Raw genomic sequence first — 21,190 nt, 5'->3', positions numbered from 1 at the left:
TGACGTAACGAATTTCACCCGGTGGAAGTTCTAGCCATATGCTAAATATTTTGCGAAACGAGTTTGACCCGGCGAAAATTATAGACATGCGATAATAAAATTAATATTTTGCGAAACGAATTTGATCCAGCTTCAATAATAAACCGGCGATAAGGCCAAGCATGCGTTAATTATTTTGAGAAACGAGTTTGACCCGGCAGTAATTCTAGACGTGCGAATACTATATTCCCTGCGCCAATTCAAGGAAATACGGTAGATTATGTTTTACAGACATTTTTCGTGCCTTTTTCTGTCTGTTTCTTCTGGATGCACCATTTTGGGGTTTTATTTACATGCCTCCACTTTGACAGCATCTTCTCCCCCATCTTACATGTTGTAGTTTCAGCGCTTTTAGCGTCGACTGACAGATATAAGTTCGAAATATACGCTACTTTTTATTAAAAATGGCAACAGCGGAGGATGCATGTGCAAGTACAAGCCAGTTTGCCCCACAACAAAAGGATAGAAAAAAGAAGGATTTTATTGACTATGGCGTCAGATACAATTGCGGACTTGCGCAAAGCAAATCGGGAATATTTCTATCATACAAGGAGATATCTGCTGATGTCACAATTGAGAAGACATACACGATATGTCCAATATTTTTCTGGCAGTTTAAATATTGTGACACTGATGGAATATTCTCTCGTAATCGTCTGTCTTTGCAGCACAGTTTGTCCTTCTTTGTCACAGCCATTTGTGCATAACTGTGCCAGTTTGCATGACCATTCCAGAGGTGACAAATATAGATGCAAAACAGCGTTGGTACAAACGTTTGTGTCTTGATCATTTACATTGCGAGTGCTAAAAGATTACGTTTTCATCTTCTCCTACCAGTATTGCGGGTGTTCTAATAATCAGCACATTTTCTGCATATTCTGTACACGAAGACAGACACGCTAAATGGATTGCGCTCTCTATTTTGCTCATTTAAAAGATGCGCTAGTGCACATGCTTAGTCGATCAGATTTGCATGCAACCCAAACCTTCAGTAATCAGACCCATACTGTATCGCACTGTAATTGTGAATGAGTCAATTTTACAGCTCTTCATTATTTGCAATCTCCAGGTAACCCAGGAAACAGAGAATTTGATGATACAACAAATCACAGGACAAATTGGACAGCAAGCCCCTCCCCATGCTATCACAAACCATGAAACAACTCTACTTGCCGCGTCAAATGTGGAGCCACAAGATAGATTAGACGCCAGCGACGAGCCTGTTGAGCAAAAAGGACAGAGAGACAAGATTGAGGTGAAAGACTTTGACACCATGTCCAGTTACAGGTAACTTAAGGAAAAATGTTCTTCTCGACAAATACATAGTACCCTAAATTCCCAACAGAACTGTGATTTAAATGTGTGTGTGTGTGTGTGTGTGTGTGTGTGTGTGTGTGTGTGTGTGTGTGTGTGTGTGTGTGTGTGTGTGTGTGTGTGTGTGTGTGTGTGTGTGTGCGTGTGCGTGTGCGTGTGCGTGTGTGTGTAGTGATAAAAGTTTTGAAAAAAAATCAACTGCATCTTACAACGACGACGACGACGACGACGATGATGACCAAGATGACAAAAACGCAACAGATCTTCCCATGAGTGGTGAGAAACCCTTTACCTGACATTTAAACTGACATAATTTAGTAGTGGTCGGAGAGGTGCAAATTGGCAGTCACGTTTCTGTCGGTCTACCCCTGTGTGAAACATGTGTGGACATGTTGGAATACCACCGCCGTTCCTTGGTACTGGTCTGTTTGGACTTTTAAGTATTTAAAAAAATACATCCTCTGACCAGTAAAGTCTTTCCATTCCCTACTGAGATGTTGCCACGGCAAGCCTGACCTGTGTAGATGGAAGACAATGGATGCATGGATTTTTTAAATTGTTTTTGCTTTAATCAGAATTTCTTTCAAGTGAATAAGCTGTGGGGCTGCAGAGTCCCGACGGTGTGACGTGTTGTGTGTAAAGTGCTGCTGCGCATGCATGTGATTGAATCAGTTGACGTAAACAGCGTTGTGTAAGTACACAGTCGTGATCTGTGCATACTTGGATATGACACAAGTGCCAGCTTTTTGATAAATAAGGTGAAGAAACTCAAAAAGAAGAAGTAGCAAAGTATGGAGGTGGCGTCCGGGGCTCTCTTCTGTTGGATTTACATTGTTTCTTATGAAAAAAACAGTTTTGATTACTTTATGTTTATGTTACTGTTACGTACGGAGGGGGAATGAGACAGCCCGACACAGGAAGTATCGCTCAACAGGAATTTATTGAGCTTGATGAGGTGTTGGAGTGTGTATGCTACTATGTGTGTGCATGAAAGACTATGTGAAGGAATTAACAAGGTAATGTTACCAGGAGGTTGTTGTAAGTGCGTGTTGGAAAGGCAAACAAGTCCAAAGGGGCTGGGCAGAAGAAGGTCTGTGATCCAAGCGGCAGGTCCGTGAGGCTGCAAATAGGCGTCCTGAGCGGGGGTCGAGGATCGAGGGAGGCAGTCAGAGTCCAGGGGGGGATCCAGGGAAGTGAGGCGCACGGCTCACTTCCAAGGCGACGGAGGATAAACTGCGGTAACAAGGGAAACAACAAGGACAAGTGAGCACAAGGGGCAGAGGTACACGGAGAGCAAACACAGGAGATGAGCCAAAGACGCGAAGCTTACTGTCAAACAGAGAACTACGTTCCAGCACTGGATCGTCGACTGCGTTGGTCTTTAGGCTGTCGAGCCTCATTAGATCCAGGTGCGCTGATGGTAGATTGCCCGCAGCCGGGCAGGCGCGCAGCCGCGGTCTGAGCGGAACGAGCAAGGGCGTGTCCGCAGGCGCTCTCAGCTGAGCTTCTAGCTGCGCTTGCTGCGGAGGAAATGATGGTACGCGCATGCGCCGTAAAAGTTACCAGACTAAAATTGTGTGTGTGTGTGTGTGTGTGTGTGTGTGTGTGTGTGTGTGTGTGTGTGTGTGTGTGTGTGTGTGTGTGTGTGTGTGTGTGTGTGTGTGTGTGTGTGTGTGTGTGTGTGTGTGTGTGTGTGTGTGTGTGTGTGTGTGTGTGTGTGTGTGTTCCACGCCTTCACCCACAGAGACAAAGAGAGTGGACGACTGACAAGAGGGTTTACTTGGTTTATTTAATTCCGCTATAAAACAATAACAAGATAGGTTAAAACATAATGGGCAGATTTTGATGAAACATTCAGAAAATGTAAAAAATTGAGTACGTAATAAGTGATTCGATTTTGGGGGTGATCCGGATCACTGTCTGATATCAAGATTTTTCCTAAGAATCCTTAACAAGTTTTGTTTTTATTACACAAAATCACGAATAAAAAAACATCAATAAAATCATGAATATTATTTTTTTTTAAATACAAATATTTTAGTAAAACTGTCGAATAGCAAATATTTATTTTTTATTTCAACATGGCCACCTGGATGAAAGATAACACCAGCTGTTTGTATTTGTGTGCATGTGTTCTTAGATTGGGTGGGTCCGGTGAAAGAAGAGTTTTTGAAGAAGCTGACCTTTGCCAACCTGAAGAGGAACTTACAAGAACACATTCGGTATTGCGCAATGCAGAACATGACTGTGCACTATTTATTGTGCTGTAAAAAAAACCCACACTTAACACAATGTGTGCAGTACTTCAGTCTTGTGCTGTTCTTTTCTTTGAACTCAGGTCCTCTCTCCGCAACAAAAATCTGGTTGACGTGTGTGAGGAGTTGGTCTCCATGTTAACGGACACTCTTAACGGGGAACTTTATGGAGTGGGACCAGAGGATGTTCTGACAGAAAGTCAGCTGAATGAACTGCAACAGGCACTGACGGAGCAGGTAGTCATTACAACAGTTACAACAATCAAAGTGATGTCACTGTCTTGATTTATGTTTAATAGCTTTTTTCCTATGTTCAAGACTATTTTTGTCCTCAACACTATTTCCTTTTGTTTATTTTTGGTTGCCGTGGACACTAAATGATCACATCTGTTTTACGTTTAGTGATTAGTGTCTTCACCTGTTTCTGCCCCTAATCACTCCCCTTTATATTGCTCAAAAAGGTTCATGATGTCTTCTTATTCACATACTTCTCAAATGTTCTCGTAGTCAGACAACATTTTTGGTACACACACAGACCAATATCTACTCTTGATTTCGAACATCGCACAGCACACAAACTGTCAGTCAGGAGGACACTCTATGAACGGGCCAACATCATAACAGAAGAAAAAGTCAGACAAAAGGAAGAGAAACACATCTAAATTGCACTCAAAAACTCCCTATATCCGACCTGGGTTATCAAAAAAAGGGGAACAACAGGTAAAAAACAAGGGAAAGAGAATAAAGGCCGAATGACAGAACCAACAGGTCATGAAAAAACACAAAAAAAAACCTCACACAAAAACAAGACACTTACTTGTACATCCAAAGAACAAAATAGAACAAGACAGGAAATGCAATGTCATTTACAAAATCCCGTGTAAATCATGCAGAAAATCACACATCAGAGAAACAGGGAGGACATTCAACACAAGAAAGAAGGAACATCAGAAAGAATGTGAAAAAGAGACAACTGGAAGGTTCACAAGAAGCCTAAAACTAAAATCTGAACAGGAATACTTCAAATCAGCCATATCAGATCATTGCAAGATAAATAACCACATCGTGGACTGGGACAACACCAACATCATTGGGACAGAAAGTAACAAATTTAAACGATGGATTAAGGAGGTGATTGGATTAAGGAAACCATCAATTGGTCACAGTGGTCAGGTGACCCTTCTGAATAATACTGCAGATGACAGTCGAAACATGTCAGGTAAAAATTCCATCTAATATACCGAAAATATTGTCTGACTACAAGAACATTTGAAAAGTACTCCCCTTTATATTTTGGCGTCTCCCAGCCTAGAGTGGCTGGATCAATGTAGGCTTTATGCGTCACGTACGTTTGCTCTTGCTGTGATTACTTTTCCTTTTGTTTACCATTAATTACAACAGGTGCGTGCTACAGCTTATGTTTTTTCACCTCTCCGTGCTCAACTTAAAGGCCTACTGAAACCCACTACTACCGACCACGCAGTCTGATAGTTTATATATCAATGATGAAATCTTAACATTGAAACACATGCCAATACGGCCGGGTTAACTTATAAAGTGCAATTTTAAATTTCCCGCTAAACTTCCGGTTGGAAACGTCTATGTATGATGCGTATGCGCGTGACGTCACGGCGGCAACGGAAGTATTCGTACCCAATGTGTCACCATACAAACTGCTCTGTTTTCATCGAACAATTCCACAGTATTCTGGACATCTGTGTAGGTGAATCTTTTGCAATTTGTTTAATGAACAATGGAGATTGCAAAGAAGAAAGTTGTAGGTGGGATCGGTGTATTAGCGGCTGGCTCCAGCAACACAACAAGGAGTACTTACTTGGATAGCAGACGCGCTAGCCGATGCTAGCCGCCAACCGCATCTGTGATCGGGTGAAGTCCTTCGTCGCGCCGTCGATCGCTGGAACGCAGGTGAGCACGGGTGTTGATGAGCAGATGAGGGCTGGCTGGTGTAGGTGGAGCGCTAATGTTTTTATCATAGCTCTGTAAGGTCCGGTTGCTAAGTTGCTAAGTTAGCTTCAGCGTCGTTAGCAACAGCATTGTTAAGCTTTGCCAGGCTGAGAATTATTAACCGTGTAGTTACATGTCCATGGTTTAATAGTATTGTTGATCTTCTGTCTATCCTTCCAGTCAGGGATTTATTTCTTTTGTTTCTATCTGCATTTGAGCCAGATGCTATCACATTAGCTCAGTAGCTAAAGAGCTTCGCTGATGTATTGTCGTGGAGATAAAAGTCACTGTGAATGTCCATTTCGCGTTCTCGACTCTCATTTTCAAGAGGATATAGTATCCGAGGTGGTTTAAAATACAAATCCGTGATCCACAATAGAAAAAGGAGAGTGTGTGGAATCCAATGAGACCTAAGTTACGGTCAGAGTGAAAAAAGATACACCCTGCACTGCCTCTCTAGTTCTTCACTCCAACGTTCCTCATCCACGAATCTTTCATCCTCGCTCAAATTAATGGGGTAATCGTCGTTTCTCGGTCCGAATCTCTCTCGCTCCATTGTAAACAACGGGGAATTTTGAGGAATCCTTCCTCCTGTGACGTCACGCTACTTCCGGTATAGGCAAGGCTTTTTTTTTATCAGCGACCAAAAGTTGCGAACTTTATCATCGTTGTTCTATACTAAATCCTTTCAGCGAAAATATGGCAATATCGCGAAATGATCAAGTATGACACATAGAATGGATCTGCTATCCCCGTTTAAATAAAAAAAAAATCATTTCAGTAGGCCTTTAAGTTGTTGCTTTGTGGATCCTTGTGCGCCTCCGAGCGACACACTTTTCATGTTTTTGCCTTTTATATAGAATAAAATCAATCTTACCTGCACGCTGCTCTTGCTGCTTCCTGTCATTCTCCGCATGGTAAGAACTCCCACCATCGCAGCAATGCCACCCGAACGTAACACGCACTTTGTCGAACCTTGTCGGGAATCCAATCCACAACATCCCTCATGAATATGCATGATAGATTTAATCAATGCATTGATTTTATCATATCAAATGTATCGAATTCTGTGCCCACATAGGCTCGGCGCACCCTCAAGACCAGTCACATGGAACGGTACCAGCAGAAAGTCAAGAGAGCCATCCAGAAAACTCTGACTGCCCCTCAAGTGCCAAAAATAGATGAGGTAAGAGAGTGATTCTAGAAATAGTTTCAATCGTTGTTATTGCATGTTGAGAGGCATTTTTTAATATTGAAAACAGTATTTTAAGAAGCCGTAAATAGTTTTTTTAAGCTTAACCTCTTAAGGCCCAAGCTGTTTGTTTACATGCTTTTTTTTATTTCTCTTTGCTATTTGAGCTTATTGGACCCTAATTAGAATAAAAAACTAAGAATCATCTTTTTATATGATGTACTATTTAGTCCATAAGTAACAAACGTGTACTTCATGTTTAGTGACATGCTAATTCTTATTTTTACACTTTTTTTCCCCAAATTCCATTGTATGTTATACTCCTCTGACACCACCAGATGACAGTATAAGTGTCCACATAAGGGCCATAAGACCCCAATTCAGTAGTATACACAATTTTGGAAATAAGAGCTAAAAGGTGCTGTCCACAAATGTGGCCACTAAGGCCTTTAGTTAAGCTAGGGAAATATTACATTTATAATTAAAACGGCTAGGCCCGGAACCAATTGACGGGCAATAAACGAGAGTTTATTGTATTAGTATTGGCCGTCAGAAGTAGATGTTGCTATTGGAACCTGAGGACCTGATTTACAAAGATCCAAATACCACGTGCTGAACAGCATGTACACTCTATAAAATAGTGTGTACTATTAGTAGGCGTGTTTGGTGCGATCTACTAACATTGCACGTGCTATTCATAACTGGTGCAGACCACCTTGTTTAAATGATGTTTTTGCGTGCACTACGCAGCTTTCACCATAGAGACACTCTCATTTACTGCACGTTCATGTTATCATGTGCCTACCTGTGGCGTTTTGCTATCAAACAAGCAACCGACATGCACCACTTTTTATGGGCATTTTAGAAGCAGTCCACTGCATTGTCAATGAAAACCCACTTTCTTGTGCGCTGCAGATGCGCTGAAAGAGGCTGCCCTTACTGTGCTGAAGACGCAAAATATGCATTCTTTAAGGAATTGTTTTCATAGGAGATATGTTGATATATATTCTTAATATAAGGATTTTAACTCCTTGATAACTTTTCATTAATGTGTAATTGTTTATTACATATGTATATATTTATGTTGAATGCAGGAAGTGAACGAAAGTAATAGTAATAATTCAATGTAAAAATGGTAGTATTGCATAAGCTCTGCTTCTTGCAACTCTCTTTTGGGCATGGCATGACACTGGAAATATGTGCTTTGTGTATTGTTGTATAATCTTGTTTCCCTCTTCTAAAGAAAAGATAAATACGTATATGCATGCAGGACGAACATGACTTCTGGAGCAAGTTGATCGACCGCTACTTGAAGCCCATCGTAGACGATAAAAAACATTTAGAGGAGGTCAAAAGAGAACTTAAGTCTCTGCGCAACAAGGTGAGCACTTTCTCTTGTTTATCAAACCACTTTGCTTTCAAAAAAGCATATCGACGTACAGTTTATTCGTGGATTCGGTCAAGCCAACGACCAAGAAACAGGAAACGATGTACAGACATTACAAAATGCTGGGGGACGGCGTGGCGCGGTTGGGAGTGGCCGTGCCAACAACCTGAGGGTTCCTGGCTCGATCCCCAGCTTCTACCAACATAGTCACGTCCGTTGTGTCCTTGAGCAAGACACTTCACCCTTGCTCCTGATGGGTCGTGGTTAGGGCCTTGCATGGCAGCTCCCGCCATCAGTGTGTGAATGTGTGAATGTGGAAATAGTGTCAAAGCGCTTTGAGTAACTCAAAGGTAGAAAAGCGCTATACATGTATAACCCATTTTCATTTTCTTCCTCCAACATTCCACAGTCAGTATTCCTGTATTTTATCGTCAATGTGCTGTGGGTTGTGGCTACCTTCTTCCTGCAAGCCATCGGAACCGACCTCATCAGCATTAAGATTCCGAAATACTATCCCAATGGAACATTATCTGCAGAAGTCCTCAGGGTTGGCACACACACACACACACACCAGAGTGACATGTTTTAAAGATCAAATTCTGATGCAAAACTAATTTCCTTGTATGTCTCTTTTGCGTTGCCAGGTGGAGCCTCTCAGTTTGATGTTTCTGCTGTCTTTTGCAGTCCTTCTCCTCATCCAGTTCCTTGCCATGTTATATCACAGGTGCACACAACACACTTTGTTATCCTGTTGTATTATTTCCAGCTGGAAAAGGCGCCGCAGGTACTGATCTACTTTCAATCTTTATCTACAGGGTCTACACTCTGATCCACGTGGTGTCATACCGCAGCACGGAGAAAGACTACAAATTGAAAGACATTGTAAGTAAAAGAAAACACTAATGAGGGCGTACTCACTCACTCAGAGCTTCCATGACCTCGTCCCACCACTTATGTTTTGCTGAATCAACGCAATTTCCCTGCCCTTGTGGATTATTTCCAGTCATTATTTATTTCATGGTGTAGAGGAAGTTTCGAAAATTCTACTGTTTTTTTGGACATATGGAGTTTCGTAACTATTAAATAACATGTTACACGTTTCATTTTCACACAGGCAGCTTCACCTGGCTAACTATGATGCCAATTCATTACAGCCAATCACCTGGATCGATTAATTAGCTAGATCGATAATTACAGTGGCTCTATACAAGAAAAAATAAGAATGATTAATTTCAAACCTAAAAATTGGGACCCTAACATGCACAAATTATTTAAAAAGGCAATTTAGCGGAAAATGTCGTAAATAAATGTACAAACCCCGTTTCCATATATGAGTTGGGAAATTGTGTTAGATGTAAAAATAAACGGAATACAATGATTTGCAAATCCTTTTCAACCCATTTTCAATTGAATGCACTACAAAGACAAGATATTTGATGTTCAAACTCATAAACTTTATTTTTTTCTTGCAAATAATAATTAACTTAGAATTTCATGGCTGCAACACGTGCCAAAGTAGTTGGGAAAGGGCATGTTCACCACTAATGGCCTTTCCTTTAAACAACACTCAGTAAACGTTTGGGAACTGAGGAGACACATTTTTTAAGCTTCTCAGGTGGAATTCTTTCCCATTCTTGCTTGATGTACAGCTTAAGTTGTTCAAGTTGTGGTATTTTAGGCTTCATAATGCGCCACACATTTTCAATGGGAGACAGGTCTGGACTACAGGCAGGCCAGCTTTTACTATGAAGCCACGTTGATGTAACACGTGACTTGGCATTGTCTTGCTGAAATAAGCAGGGGCGTCCATGGTAACGTTGCTTGTATGTACCTTTCAGCATTAATGGCGCCTTCACAGATGTGTAAGTTACCCATGTCTTGGGCACTAATACACCCCCATACCATCACAGATACTGGCTTTTCAACTTTGCGCCTTTTCCTCTTTGGTCCGGAGGACACGACGTCCACAGTTTCCAAAAACAATTTGAAATGTGGACTCGTCAGACCACAGAACACTTTTCCACTTTGTATCAGTCCATCTTAGATGAGCTCAGGCCCAGCGAAGCCGACTGCGTTTCTGGGTGTTGTTGATAAACGGTTTTCACTTTGCATAGGAGAGTTTTAACTTGCACTTACAGATGTAGCGACCAACTGTAGTTACTGACAGTGGATTTCTGAAATGTTCCTGAGCCCATGTGGTGATATCCTTTACACACTGATGTCGCTTGTTGATGCAGTACAGCCTGAGGGATCGAAGGTCACGGGCTTAGCTGCTTACGTGCAGTGATTTCTCCAGATTCTCTGAACCCTTTGATGATATTACGGACCTTAGGTGGTGAAATCCCTAAATTCCTTGCAATAGCTGGTTGAGAAAGGTTTTTCTTAAACTGTTCAACAATTTGCTCACGCATTTGTTGACAAAGTGGTGACCCTCGCCCCATTCTTGTTTGTGAATGACTGAGCATTTCATGGAATCTACTTTTATACCCAATTATGGCACCCACCTGTTCCCAATTTGCCTGTTCACCTGTGTGATGTTCCAAATAAGTGTTTGATGAGCATTCCTCAACTTTATCAGTATTTATTGCCACCTTTCCCAACATCTTTGTCACGTGTTGCAGGCATCAAATTCTAAAGTTAATGATTATTTGCAAAAAAAAAAAAAAAGTTTATCAGTTTGAACATCAAATATGTTGTCTTTGTAGCATATTCAACTGAATATGGGTTGAAAATGATTTGCAAATCATTCCGTTTATATTTACATCTAACACAATTTCCCAACTCATATGGAAACGGGGTTTGTACATGCAAGACCACTTTTATTTGCTTTTTGGGACAGAACTCTTGATTTCACATATTTTATTAAATTTAGGTCTGGGCTCAGGTTAAATATATTGGTAACACTTTAGTATGGGGAACATATAAGTAACAAAGACTTAATTTAGAGTTATTTGGTTAGGGTTAGTTGTATAATATGGCCATGCAGAATAAAGCATTAATAAGTACTTAATGACTAATTAAGAGCCAATATGTTACTAATGTGCATGTTGATAAGCAAATAATTAATGGTGAATATGTTCCCCATACGAAAGTGTTACCAATATATTATATTGTAATATCTCTCCACTTTCTTCAGCATATAATGTGAAGTATTTGCTCTGCGCAGTGCATAACCATTCATGTGTTTCTTTGTTCCCAGGATGATGATGATAATGGCTTGATTCTGGAGAACCATACCACCAGTGGACTTTGCATCACAAGTGATGACTTATAGTTTTATCATAACATGATTGGAATTATTCTGCTTGTTTTACTTATCATACTGTGGTGTTATTGGGAGCCAAAGTCAAAGGTGTTGTAAAGCCCAGAGATATACTGAATGTTCATCTATGACGTAGAGATAACACACTCCCAACCAGTCAAATACTGAAATCCTGCCTGAAAGCAGAAAGATAAATCTGTAACTTCATGGTTGAGTTTGTATCAAGATGTTTATTTTTTGTGGCCCTTTATGCAGTTACTCACATAAATCCCATCAAAGCGCTCCTGAAAACTGGTTTAAAATGCAACATTTGCACAAACTGTAAGCCTATAATTATGTATGACTTTGTAAATTAAATGTAGTCTATAATTGTTTATCCGTTTTGATTAACCATGTTTTCTCAGTGTAATTGTGTAGTAAAATAAAAACACGTATTGTATTAAGTGCAAAATGAAGAAACCTCTATGTACTATATATGTACTTTGATGTCAGCTGGGATTAAGCCTTTATTCTTGTTCCTAATTCAATTGTATTTGACAAAAAGTATTACAAAATAACTATGTAAATGCAGTAACGTTAACTACATAAAGAAAGACACACAACCTTTGTTGACCAGTTTTTAATGGACACACTCCGTTCAAATGAAGGAAGGTAGTCAAACAAGCAGTAAAAAGAGGCAATTGCAAAGCAATCATCCAATATATTTTGGGGAGAATGTTCGGCTGAGGTAAGGCAGCAAAACAGACTCCAGCACAATAAAGGTTGACGACCATGATCACGCCCCTCTCCATAGAGACACACAAATGGTCACCTCCTACAGGAGAGTGTCTTGCTGCCCACGTTTCCCCAAATGCAAAGTAATAAAAACGTTACCCACAACTCAATGAGATCTACGACTTTCACTTTGGATTTCAGTACTGTACCGATTTGGAAAGTGAAAGCTCAGGTTGTCACGTTCAGAAGTCTGTCATTACAAAATGGCTGCTATTGGTCTTCTACTTACTGTGTAAAGGTTTCTCACAAAACAGCCTTTCAAAATCTTGCTCCTCTGATAATGCTGAATATAAGTTTTAAATACTATTCATGAACAGCTGACATTGTTTATTATGAAGAAGAATTCCTGCCTGCACACAGGCCTGACAGTCATCCTATCAGTCCACAGTTTGGCGTCTCATTAATTAAACGCATCGCTGAAAAAGCGTTTGTGTCCACTGCCACTATTGTTGCCGTAACCGCGGCCGCCACCGCCACCGCTGCCACCACCACCTCTGCGGAACCCGCGTCCACCACTTCCCCCAAAACTATGTCCCCTTCCGCCTCTGAATCCTCCTCGTCGATCGCCAAAGCTTCTGTCGCCATAATTGCCGTAGTGCTTCTCTTCCAGCTCGGGCAGCTCTGTGGCCACGGTCAGCTGCCAACGGCGACCATCACTCCAGGCATCCTGTTGACCAATCAAACGGTGAGAGGATGACAGTTTGAAGGACAGCAATGACTATAGCTGGAAACAAATTTACTAAGATCCAAATACCACGCGCTAAACAGCATGTGCAATCTATAACGTGTACTCTATGTGGGTGTGTTGCTTGTGATCTACTAACACTGCATCTACAATTGTAAAGTGGTGCAGACCGCCTTATTTAAATGAGGATTTTACATGTACCGTACTATACAGAGCATCACCACAGAGACACTCATTTACTGCACATCCATGTTGTCATGCTCCTACCTGCGACAATTTTGCTATGTTTTCAAACATGGAGGAGACATCCATCCATCTATCCATCCATCCATTTTCTACCGCTTGTCCCTTTTGGGGTCACGGGGGGTGCTGGAGCCTATCTCAGCTGCATTCGGGCGGAAGGCGGGTTACACCCTGGACAAGTCGCCACCTCATTGCAGGGCCAACACAGATAGACAGACAACATTCACACTCACATTCACACACTCGGGCCAATTTAGTGTTGCCAATCAGCCTATCCCCAGGTGCATGTCTTGGGAGGTGGGAGGAAGCCAGAGTACCCGGAGGGAACCCACGCAGTCACAGGGAGAACATGCAACAAGCAGCAAATACTGCTGAAGACCCCTTCCCCTTCTTAAAGCGCTCAGAGGCAGCTTTGTTTTTGTGACAGTGAAAAACAAACAGGAAAACCGTTATCAGGGCCAATCATGCAAACTGGACTGATACGTCCTACCCCGCCCCACAAATAGATGGCGGTCTTGTGGGAAACACTGACATGACAGGGCAGCCTTTAAAGTCCCACAAATAGATGTTCTTACCTGAATCTCTTTGACTTTGTTGGCTGGCACGTCAAAACAAACTCCCTATTGGAAACACAGTCAGGTTAAAATGAGGACTTTTTATGTAAAAAATAACAGTTATTATAAGTCAGATATAGAGGGGTAGAACGATATGAATATGTCATATCACCGTTATGACAGTATTGTCAAAAATATATACTATTTTATATTTCTAATGCTTTAATTTTCTGTTTAAAATTAAAAATTAAAATAGACCTGCAATATACTTTCTTGGCAGAAGAAACATAAAACTTCTGGCTTTTTCAATCAATCAAGTTTACTTATATAGCCCTTAATCACAGATGTCTCAAAGGGCTGTACAAGCCACAACGACATCCTCGGCTCAGATCCCAGATCTTAAGTCATTATTTTTAGTTCAGAGTTTAAATATGTTTATCTTCTTTTGTTTTGATTTGTAAAGGTTTTAGTGGGTTTTTTTAGATGACCTGAAAGATAGGTGTTCACTTCCTGTTCTTTGTGTTATATTTCTATGAGAATAGATTGATTACTGTGTGCTAAGAGAGCCCACACTGTTGCTTTAGTGTGCACAACTGAACACCTTAGTTGCTCAGAGTAATGTGTTTGTACAAGTAATATCTGCTAATATATGATAATGTCTGCTTGTCACCTTATTGTGATGTCAAAACAGGTTTTATATCAGTTTGTTGGTAAACAATGATAAACAAAATGAAGGGGGAATTTTTTTCAATATCGTGAGGCGATTATATTCTGCATTTACCAGTATATGATTATATTATATCGCAGTGACATGCAGCCATCTGAGGGTAGTTGTAACTATTATTATAATTAGTATTCTTGGTCATTTTAAAACTGCTACAATACAAATACATCAGCCTGATCACAAAATAAGGTTAAAGGTTGCTGTGCTAAAAGCTGCTACACGGTTTGCAAACCCTTTATATACTGGCCAAACATACCATTTTCCCTTTCAGGAAGTTCATTCTATGAATGTGGTTTTCAATCTCCTCTCCAAGTTGTTCTTTGATGCTTCGCCAAACATAACCCATGTTATCCAATTCCTGAGAACATGTCAACTTCAGAGTGCTGAAACCCTGGAAAAACAAACGGCGGCAACATATCAAAAAGTGAAATAAATTTCAATGATAATAAACAATGAACTTCTGAGAGCTGCAGTAGATATGAAAGCAAAATTATTGCCAAGCTCTGGTAAACAAGGTGGCAGAAACGAGCAATACTTGATTGAAAAGCAACAGATTAACTTACAGCATCAGAATTGAGAAGTGACCTCTGCTCTAGACTGGTAGCTCCAGAAATGTGTGCCAATGCAGCGGCCAGCGCGTTTGCAGCTCCTCTTGCCTCTATGAGCTTCTCTGCAGCCTCTCTGAAGTACTCAACAGCAGCAGCTGGAACAGAGTCCAGATACCTGGATGAAAAAGAAAAATCTGACAATTCCACACCAACCAGCATCGGATTCCAAACAACTTTTGTGGTATAATAGTAGGGCTGGGCGATAAAACGGTACCAATATATCGCAATGGACATGTAATCAATATCAATAAAAAATGCGTTCCGAAACATTATTTTTTCTTCATCGTAAGAAACAGGAAGTTGCGAAGCAAGGTTGGTTGCATGAACAAAGGCACAGGCTAATGATCAGTGGGTGTGACACACAAACAGCCAATAAGGTAACAGTATGAACTATCAAGTTTGGTTGTGCCATCTTGTCGTCTGCAGTTGAGTCTTTGGATGGAGTGAGAAGACAAAGTAAAAAGTAATGCTGCAGACCGCAAATAAATTGTCGATAAAACAGCAAAAGTCACCTCGCCTATGGCAGTTTATAGTTTTTATTTTATTTTATTAACAGACTGTTGTCAGATCAAGGTGTTCGTAATCAGTAAGACCACACTACCTTAGCTGCTCACCATATTTCAAACATTTGCCTAGAACAAAAAGCCGCTGCTTCATGTAAAAGCAACTAGGGATTTTAAATTATTTTTCTTTCATTGTATCTTCCGACCAGTAAGCATGCAGAAAATTAGTGTGAGAAAATTCACATTGTATATAAACGGACAGTAGACAATTACATACTGAGAAAGCTATTGGGTTTTTTTTCAAGGAAACAGTCAAAATTGACAGAACACCAGCACTAAACATGCAGAAAATAGTACTTCTTAGGTTTCTCTAAGTTTACATGTTCATACTTTGTACTATTATTACACTTCAAGCATTTCATCCCATTCCTTACTTTCAACTTCATTTTAAAGACACTATATTATGTGTTCAATGTGATATTAGAATTGTGTTTACATTGAATGGTTTTGTTGCCATTTCCTTTCCACCTTGACAGCTGAGGGGATTATAATTACAAAAAAGTTAAATTTTAAATAAAGTTCAAGTTAAAAGTTAAAGTACCACTGATAGTCACACAGACACTATGTGTGGTGAAATTACCCTTTGCAGTTGACCCATTCTCTTGTTCCACCCCCTCGGAGGTGAGGGGAGCAGTGACCAGCAGTGATGGCCGCGCTCAGGAATCATTTTGGTGATTTAACCCCCAATTCCAAACCTTGATGCTCAGTGCCAAGCAGGGAGGTAATGGGTCCCATTTTTATAGTCTTTGGTATGACTCGGCCGGGGTTTGACCTCATGACCTACCGATCTCAGGGCGGACACTAACCACAAGGCCACTGAGCATGCTAAAAATGTTTACATTTAATATATTTTTCTACTGGTCCTTATTTTTGATAGGTCATACAAAATATGAATAATCATCAATATCAGGAATATAAAACTTATATCGTGATACACTTTTCAGCCATATGACCCAGCCCTATATTAGTAGTGGGAGTTTATGCCCCATAATTGTAGCATGCTCAGTAACATTGTGCCTCAAACACACCTTAGAGCATCCTTGCTTGATGACTTGATGATGTCATTGGCTGTGGGAACGCCGACTCGTCTGAATGAGAGGCCCTGCATCAATACAAAAGACATTTAATATTTCCTTGACAAAATCAGCTCCTGCAAAAAGTTGTTATAATATTTTGGCTTAAGGTTGATTGAGACTTTTATTAGTAGGTTGCACAGTGAAGTACATATTCCGTACAATTGACCAATAAATGGTAACACCCGAATAAGTTTTTCAACTTGTTTAAGTCGGGGTCCACTTAAATTGATTCATGATACAGATATATACTATCATATATAATATCATCATAATACAGTCATCACACAAGATAATCACATTGAATTATTTACATTATTTACAATCAGGGGTGTGGAGGAGGATATGGACATCAAGTAGTGGACAGAGAGAGAGAGAGAGAGAGAGAGAGAGAGAGAGAGAGAGACAGAGAGAGAGAGAGAGAGAGAGAGAGAGAGAGAGAGAGAGAGAGAGAGACAGAGAGAGAGAGAGAGATCGATCAGAAGGCATAAGAAAAAGTATCTGCATTTGATTGTTTACATTTGATTATTAGCAATCTGGGGAGGGTGTTAGTTTAGGGTTGTAGCTGCCTGGAGGTGAACTTTTATTGCGGTTTTGAAGGAGGATAGAGATGCCCTTTCTTTTATACCTGTTGGGAGCGCATTCCACATTGATGTGGCATAGAAATAGAATGAGTTAAGACCTTTGTTAGTTCGGAATCTGGGTTTAACGTGGTTAGTGGAGCACCCCCTGGTGTTGTGGTTATGGCGGTCATTTACGTTAAGGAAGTAGTTTGACATGTACTTCGGTATCAGGGAGGTGTAGCGGATTTTATAGACTAGGCTCAGTGCAAGTTGTTTAACTCTGTCCTCCACCTTGAGCCAGCCCACTTTAGAGAAGTGGGTAGGAGTGAGGTGGGATCTGGGGTGGAGGTCTAGAAGTAACCTGACTAGCTTGTTCTGAGATGTTTGGAGTTTAGATTTGAGGGTTTTGGAGGTGCTAGGGTACCAGGAGGTGCATGCGTAATCGAAAAAGGGTTGAACGAGAGTTCCCGCCAGAATCCTCAAGGTGCTTTTGTTGACCAGAGAGGAAATTCTGTAGAGAAATCTCGTTCGTTGGTTGACCTTTTTGATTACCTTGGTTGCCATTTTATCACAGGAAAGATTAGCCTCTAGAATGGAACCTAGGTAGGTGACCTCATCTTTCCTGGTGATGACACTGTCACCTACTTTTATGGTGAAGTCATTGACTTTCTTAAGTTTGATGTGGGACCCAAACAGGATGGATTCTGTTTTACCCAAGTGTATGCATAGCTTGTTGTCAGCGAGCCAGGTGCAAGTTCTACAGAGCTCAGCACTGAGGATTTTCTCCACCTGTGACTTGTCCTTGCCGGACACCAGCAAGGCAGAGTCATCCACAAACAAAAACAATTCACAGTCGCATGCAGATGACATGTCGTTTATGTATATTAGGAACAGTAAAGGTCCCAATATACTGCCTTGGGGGACTCCACCAGTAGAGTGGAAAAATAAGTTGACTTAATATGCTTAATTGTGTTCATTGTATCTATTAAACCATATCCAATTGTATTCACAATCTGCAAAGTATGTGTTAATACCGTCCGAACCTCAAAAAAAGCCACAAAATCAGTCAGCTATTTTCAATACTCCGCTTCGAATACCTTCGGCTATTTCCGGAGCTTGACGTCACCGTAGTAACGCTTCTGCACTATGACCATGTTATCAGATCAGTCATACTGGAAATACGCCACAATTAGAAAGACATGGAGCAAGAGATGTGTTGTCTATAATTTATAAGCCTTATGTACATAAAATAATTTTAAAAAAAATAAGTAAATAAAATAAAATCAAAATCTCTGTGAGATTGATACTATTGTGATCATATCTATTTACTCGCAAACTTTGTAAATATCTCGGTGTCATACATCAGATATACCTGTATATGATAATAGCTTCAATATAGCAGCAACTTGTTTTTCCACTCTACTGGTACTTTAAAAAGAGGACACTTACAGCTTTGTTTTCTACGTAGCGCAGCAGGTTCTCTTCTCTCTTCTGGTACATACAAATGCAAACTCCGGTCCTTCCAGCTCTGCCAGTTCGACCTGAGCGATGAATGTATGACTCCACATCCTGACGAGTGCAGATGACACACAATCTCAATTATGACAATATAACTTGACAGTAATGCTTAAAAAACACATGCAGTACAAAATACCTTAGGTGGAGAACACTGGACCACCAAGTCAACTTCAGGGATATCTAACCCACGGGCTGCCACGTTTGTGGCCACCAAAACCTCAAACAATCCGTTCCTGAAGCCTTTCAATGTTGTCTCTCTCTGTTTTTGAGGGATGTCTCCATGGAGGGACTGGGCACTCTGGAAAGATGTCAGAAGTGTGACACCAAAGCAAATGATGTGACACATGCCGACACGACTGCTTCTCCAAGAAGTCAACGGCTCCTAAAACTCTAAATGAGTTCTGTTGTGCAAAAATGGCTTACCTGCTTGATGGATGCACTCAATGAAAGTTCATTGGCCTCTTTCTTGGTCTCACAGAAGACGATAGTTTTGCCGTGGCTGCCGCTGTACACCTGTATCACATCTCCAATCACCGCTGCACGCTGTGACCAGTGGCACGCTATGGCCAGATGCTATAAAATGTGAAAAAGAAGAGACCGTTACTGTTGTCATAGAGATAACTCAAAATGGATAAATAATTGATTATCATTATTATAATAATAATAACAACAACAACAACAACAACCACAATAATAATAATAATAATAATAATAAGGATGGGAGAATCTCTCCATGAATGTTCTAAAGTCTTGTTTCAATGTACTGGTCCAAGGGCCCGCAGGCCCAAATTTTATCGCCTTCTACTAGGAATGTAACGACATCAAAATTTCATATCACGGTTATCATTATTATTGTGCAGTTGTTAAATGTCAATCAATCAATGTTTATTTATATAGCCCTAAATCACAAGTAAATGTGCTCAAAAGTTACTTATACTCAGTGAAATATTTTGACCAGGATACTTATAATAAAATAACAAAAATAAATAGACACACTGTTAGAAAACCCACTTTTTTTCTTATGCCTCACTGATTGAGTTTATTCTTAGTATTTTATCTGTTTTAATAGCTAAGCTTTTATTGTTTTAAATTTTGGTGTGTAACGCAGCACTTTAAGATTTATTTACCGGCAACGGAAAAGCGCGTAGCAAAATCTATCATTATTATTGATCATTTTTGGCAGGCATTGTGGCCTCCTCCTCTGTTCAACGGTCCATGAACACAGCGTTAAAACACCCCTGTCTCATAATCCTTTCAGTATAGAACAATCACTCTGTGCTAAGAGATCACAGCTTGTAGGTTCAATGTACATAATTCAATATCTTAGTTGCTCAGACAGATATACTGTAAGTCTACATCGGGGTATGTTTTCTAATGGGAAAATAAGTTAATGTCTCTTGTTTTCATTTTAGCATTTAAGCTAGCAAGCTGGCGCCAGTAAATTCATGAGTTTATCAAAGAGCAGATATCAATCACGATTGTTGCCGCAATTATCAGTATTACCGGTACTATTAACCCTCTTTAAAACTTCATAGTTTTGTGTAATTGCGGCCTGTGCACACTGTGTAAATACGGTAATCATTTCTGACAATCTCTGGTGAACTCAACAGTTTAAATGTATACAATTTTGACATTTAATTTTACATAAGGCCCACTATAACTCAGAGCAGCTGTAGTTGCTGGTAGAAGTAGTAACCAACTTTATCATGTGGTTAAAACGTGATTCTTAAAAGGGGAACGGCACTTTTTCTTGGAATTTTGCCTATTGTTCACAATCATTATGAAAGACAAGAACACACTTCTGTTTTTGGTGGGAATTTTAAAGATGATAAACGCTTAGAAGATGCAGCTAATGGGAGTCACCATTGTAGCCGTCAAAGCCCTCTCAAACAACTTCAAAACCCTCAATCAATGTTTTGTATTCACACTACAAGTCAATAAATAATGTAGTAACAGACACGTTCATAACAATATGTAATATGTGCAAGATTTACCATATTTTGGTCATTTTAATTATTGCCGTAACTAATTCTTTGGCGCATTTATTTCCGTTTCCAACTGTATCAGTGTTCAAATAACATAAATACTAGCTATAATGTTTTGTCATCTCATCAAATTGAATGCAGGCTGTGAAGATTGTCTATTCGATGTAAGAGGTATCACTCCTGTTTTTTTTTGTTGGCCAAACTGTTGGTGTTGTTAGAGAAGAACAACGCTTGTTTATTAGACTTAATTTTCATTAGCCAAACGGTTTTGTTTTATTTTGTTATCAAAAAGTAAACAGAAAGTAGTTTTACATTACTTGGTTTGTTTTCATTTCATAAAGTTATTTTATAAACCATTCATGTGACATAGCATGTTGTTAATATTCATGGTGTAGTTATTTCTGCTCAAACTCTTAATGGATCTGTTCCAATACGGCATGTACACGTACATATGAATGTACATAACTTAAAATACTTCTACCAAAA

The 21,190-nt window shown here is 40.1% G+C and overlaps 2 protein-coding genes across 2 annotated transcripts in view; one reads left to right on the top strand and one right to left on the bottom strand.

The window, feature by feature from the left end:
- chs1 (chitin synthase 1) overlaps positions 1–12,501 on the top strand; it is a 41,512-nt gene extending 29,011 nt beyond the window's left edge. The window contains exons 26-35 of the mRNA XM_062026265.1: positions 1,109–1,326; positions 1,526–1,629; positions 3,494–3,575; positions 3,692–3,845; positions 6,655–6,759; positions 8,036–8,146; positions 8,562–8,699; positions 8,797–8,876; positions 8,968–9,034; positions 11,352–12,501. Coding sequence (XP_061882249.1) covers positions 1,109–1,326; positions 1,526–1,629; positions 3,494–3,575; positions 3,692–3,845; positions 6,655–6,759; positions 8,036–8,146; positions 8,562–8,699; positions 8,797–8,876; positions 8,968–9,034; positions 11,352–11,426 — 1,134 coding nt within the window. The 3' untranslated portion in view covers positions 11,427–12,501. The remainder of the gene's footprint in view (positions 1–1,108; positions 1,327–1,525; positions 1,630–3,493; positions 3,576–3,691; positions 3,846–6,654; positions 6,760–8,035; positions 8,147–8,561; positions 8,700–8,796; positions 8,877–8,967; positions 9,035–11,351) is intronic.
- The window catches only part of ddx21 (DEAD (Asp-Glu-Ala-Asp) box helicase 21), a 33,189-nt gene continuing 24,008 nt past the window's right edge, over positions 12,010–21,190 (bottom strand). Inside the window, exons 9-16 of the mRNA XM_062026280.1 lie at positions 19,143–19,292; positions 18,856–19,017; positions 18,651–18,770; positions 16,594–16,667; positions 14,958–15,117; positions 14,651–14,785; positions 13,692–13,736; positions 12,010–12,855 (exon numbers count right to left, since the gene is read on the bottom strand). Coding sequence (XP_061882264.1) covers positions 12,589–12,855; positions 13,692–13,736; positions 14,651–14,785; positions 14,958–15,117; positions 16,594–16,667; positions 18,651–18,770; positions 18,856–19,017; positions 19,143–19,292 — 1,113 coding nt within the window. The 3' untranslated portion in view covers positions 12,010–12,588. The remainder of the gene's footprint in view (positions 12,856–13,691; positions 13,737–14,650; positions 14,786–14,957; positions 15,118–16,593; positions 16,668–18,650; positions 18,771–18,855; positions 19,018–19,142; positions 19,293–21,190) is intronic.

Source organism: Entelurus aequoreus, linkage group LG02 (assembly GCF_033978785.1).
Source record: "Entelurus aequoreus isolate RoL-2023_Sb linkage group LG02, RoL_Eaeq_v1.1, whole genome shotgun sequence".
NCBI classification, from domain to species: domain Eukaryota; kingdom Metazoa; phylum Chordata; class Actinopteri; order Syngnathiformes; family Syngnathidae; genus Entelurus; species Entelurus aequoreus.
The sequence above is the reverse complement of the archived record's forward strand: the minus strand, read 5'-3'. Positions and strand labels throughout refer to the sequence as shown.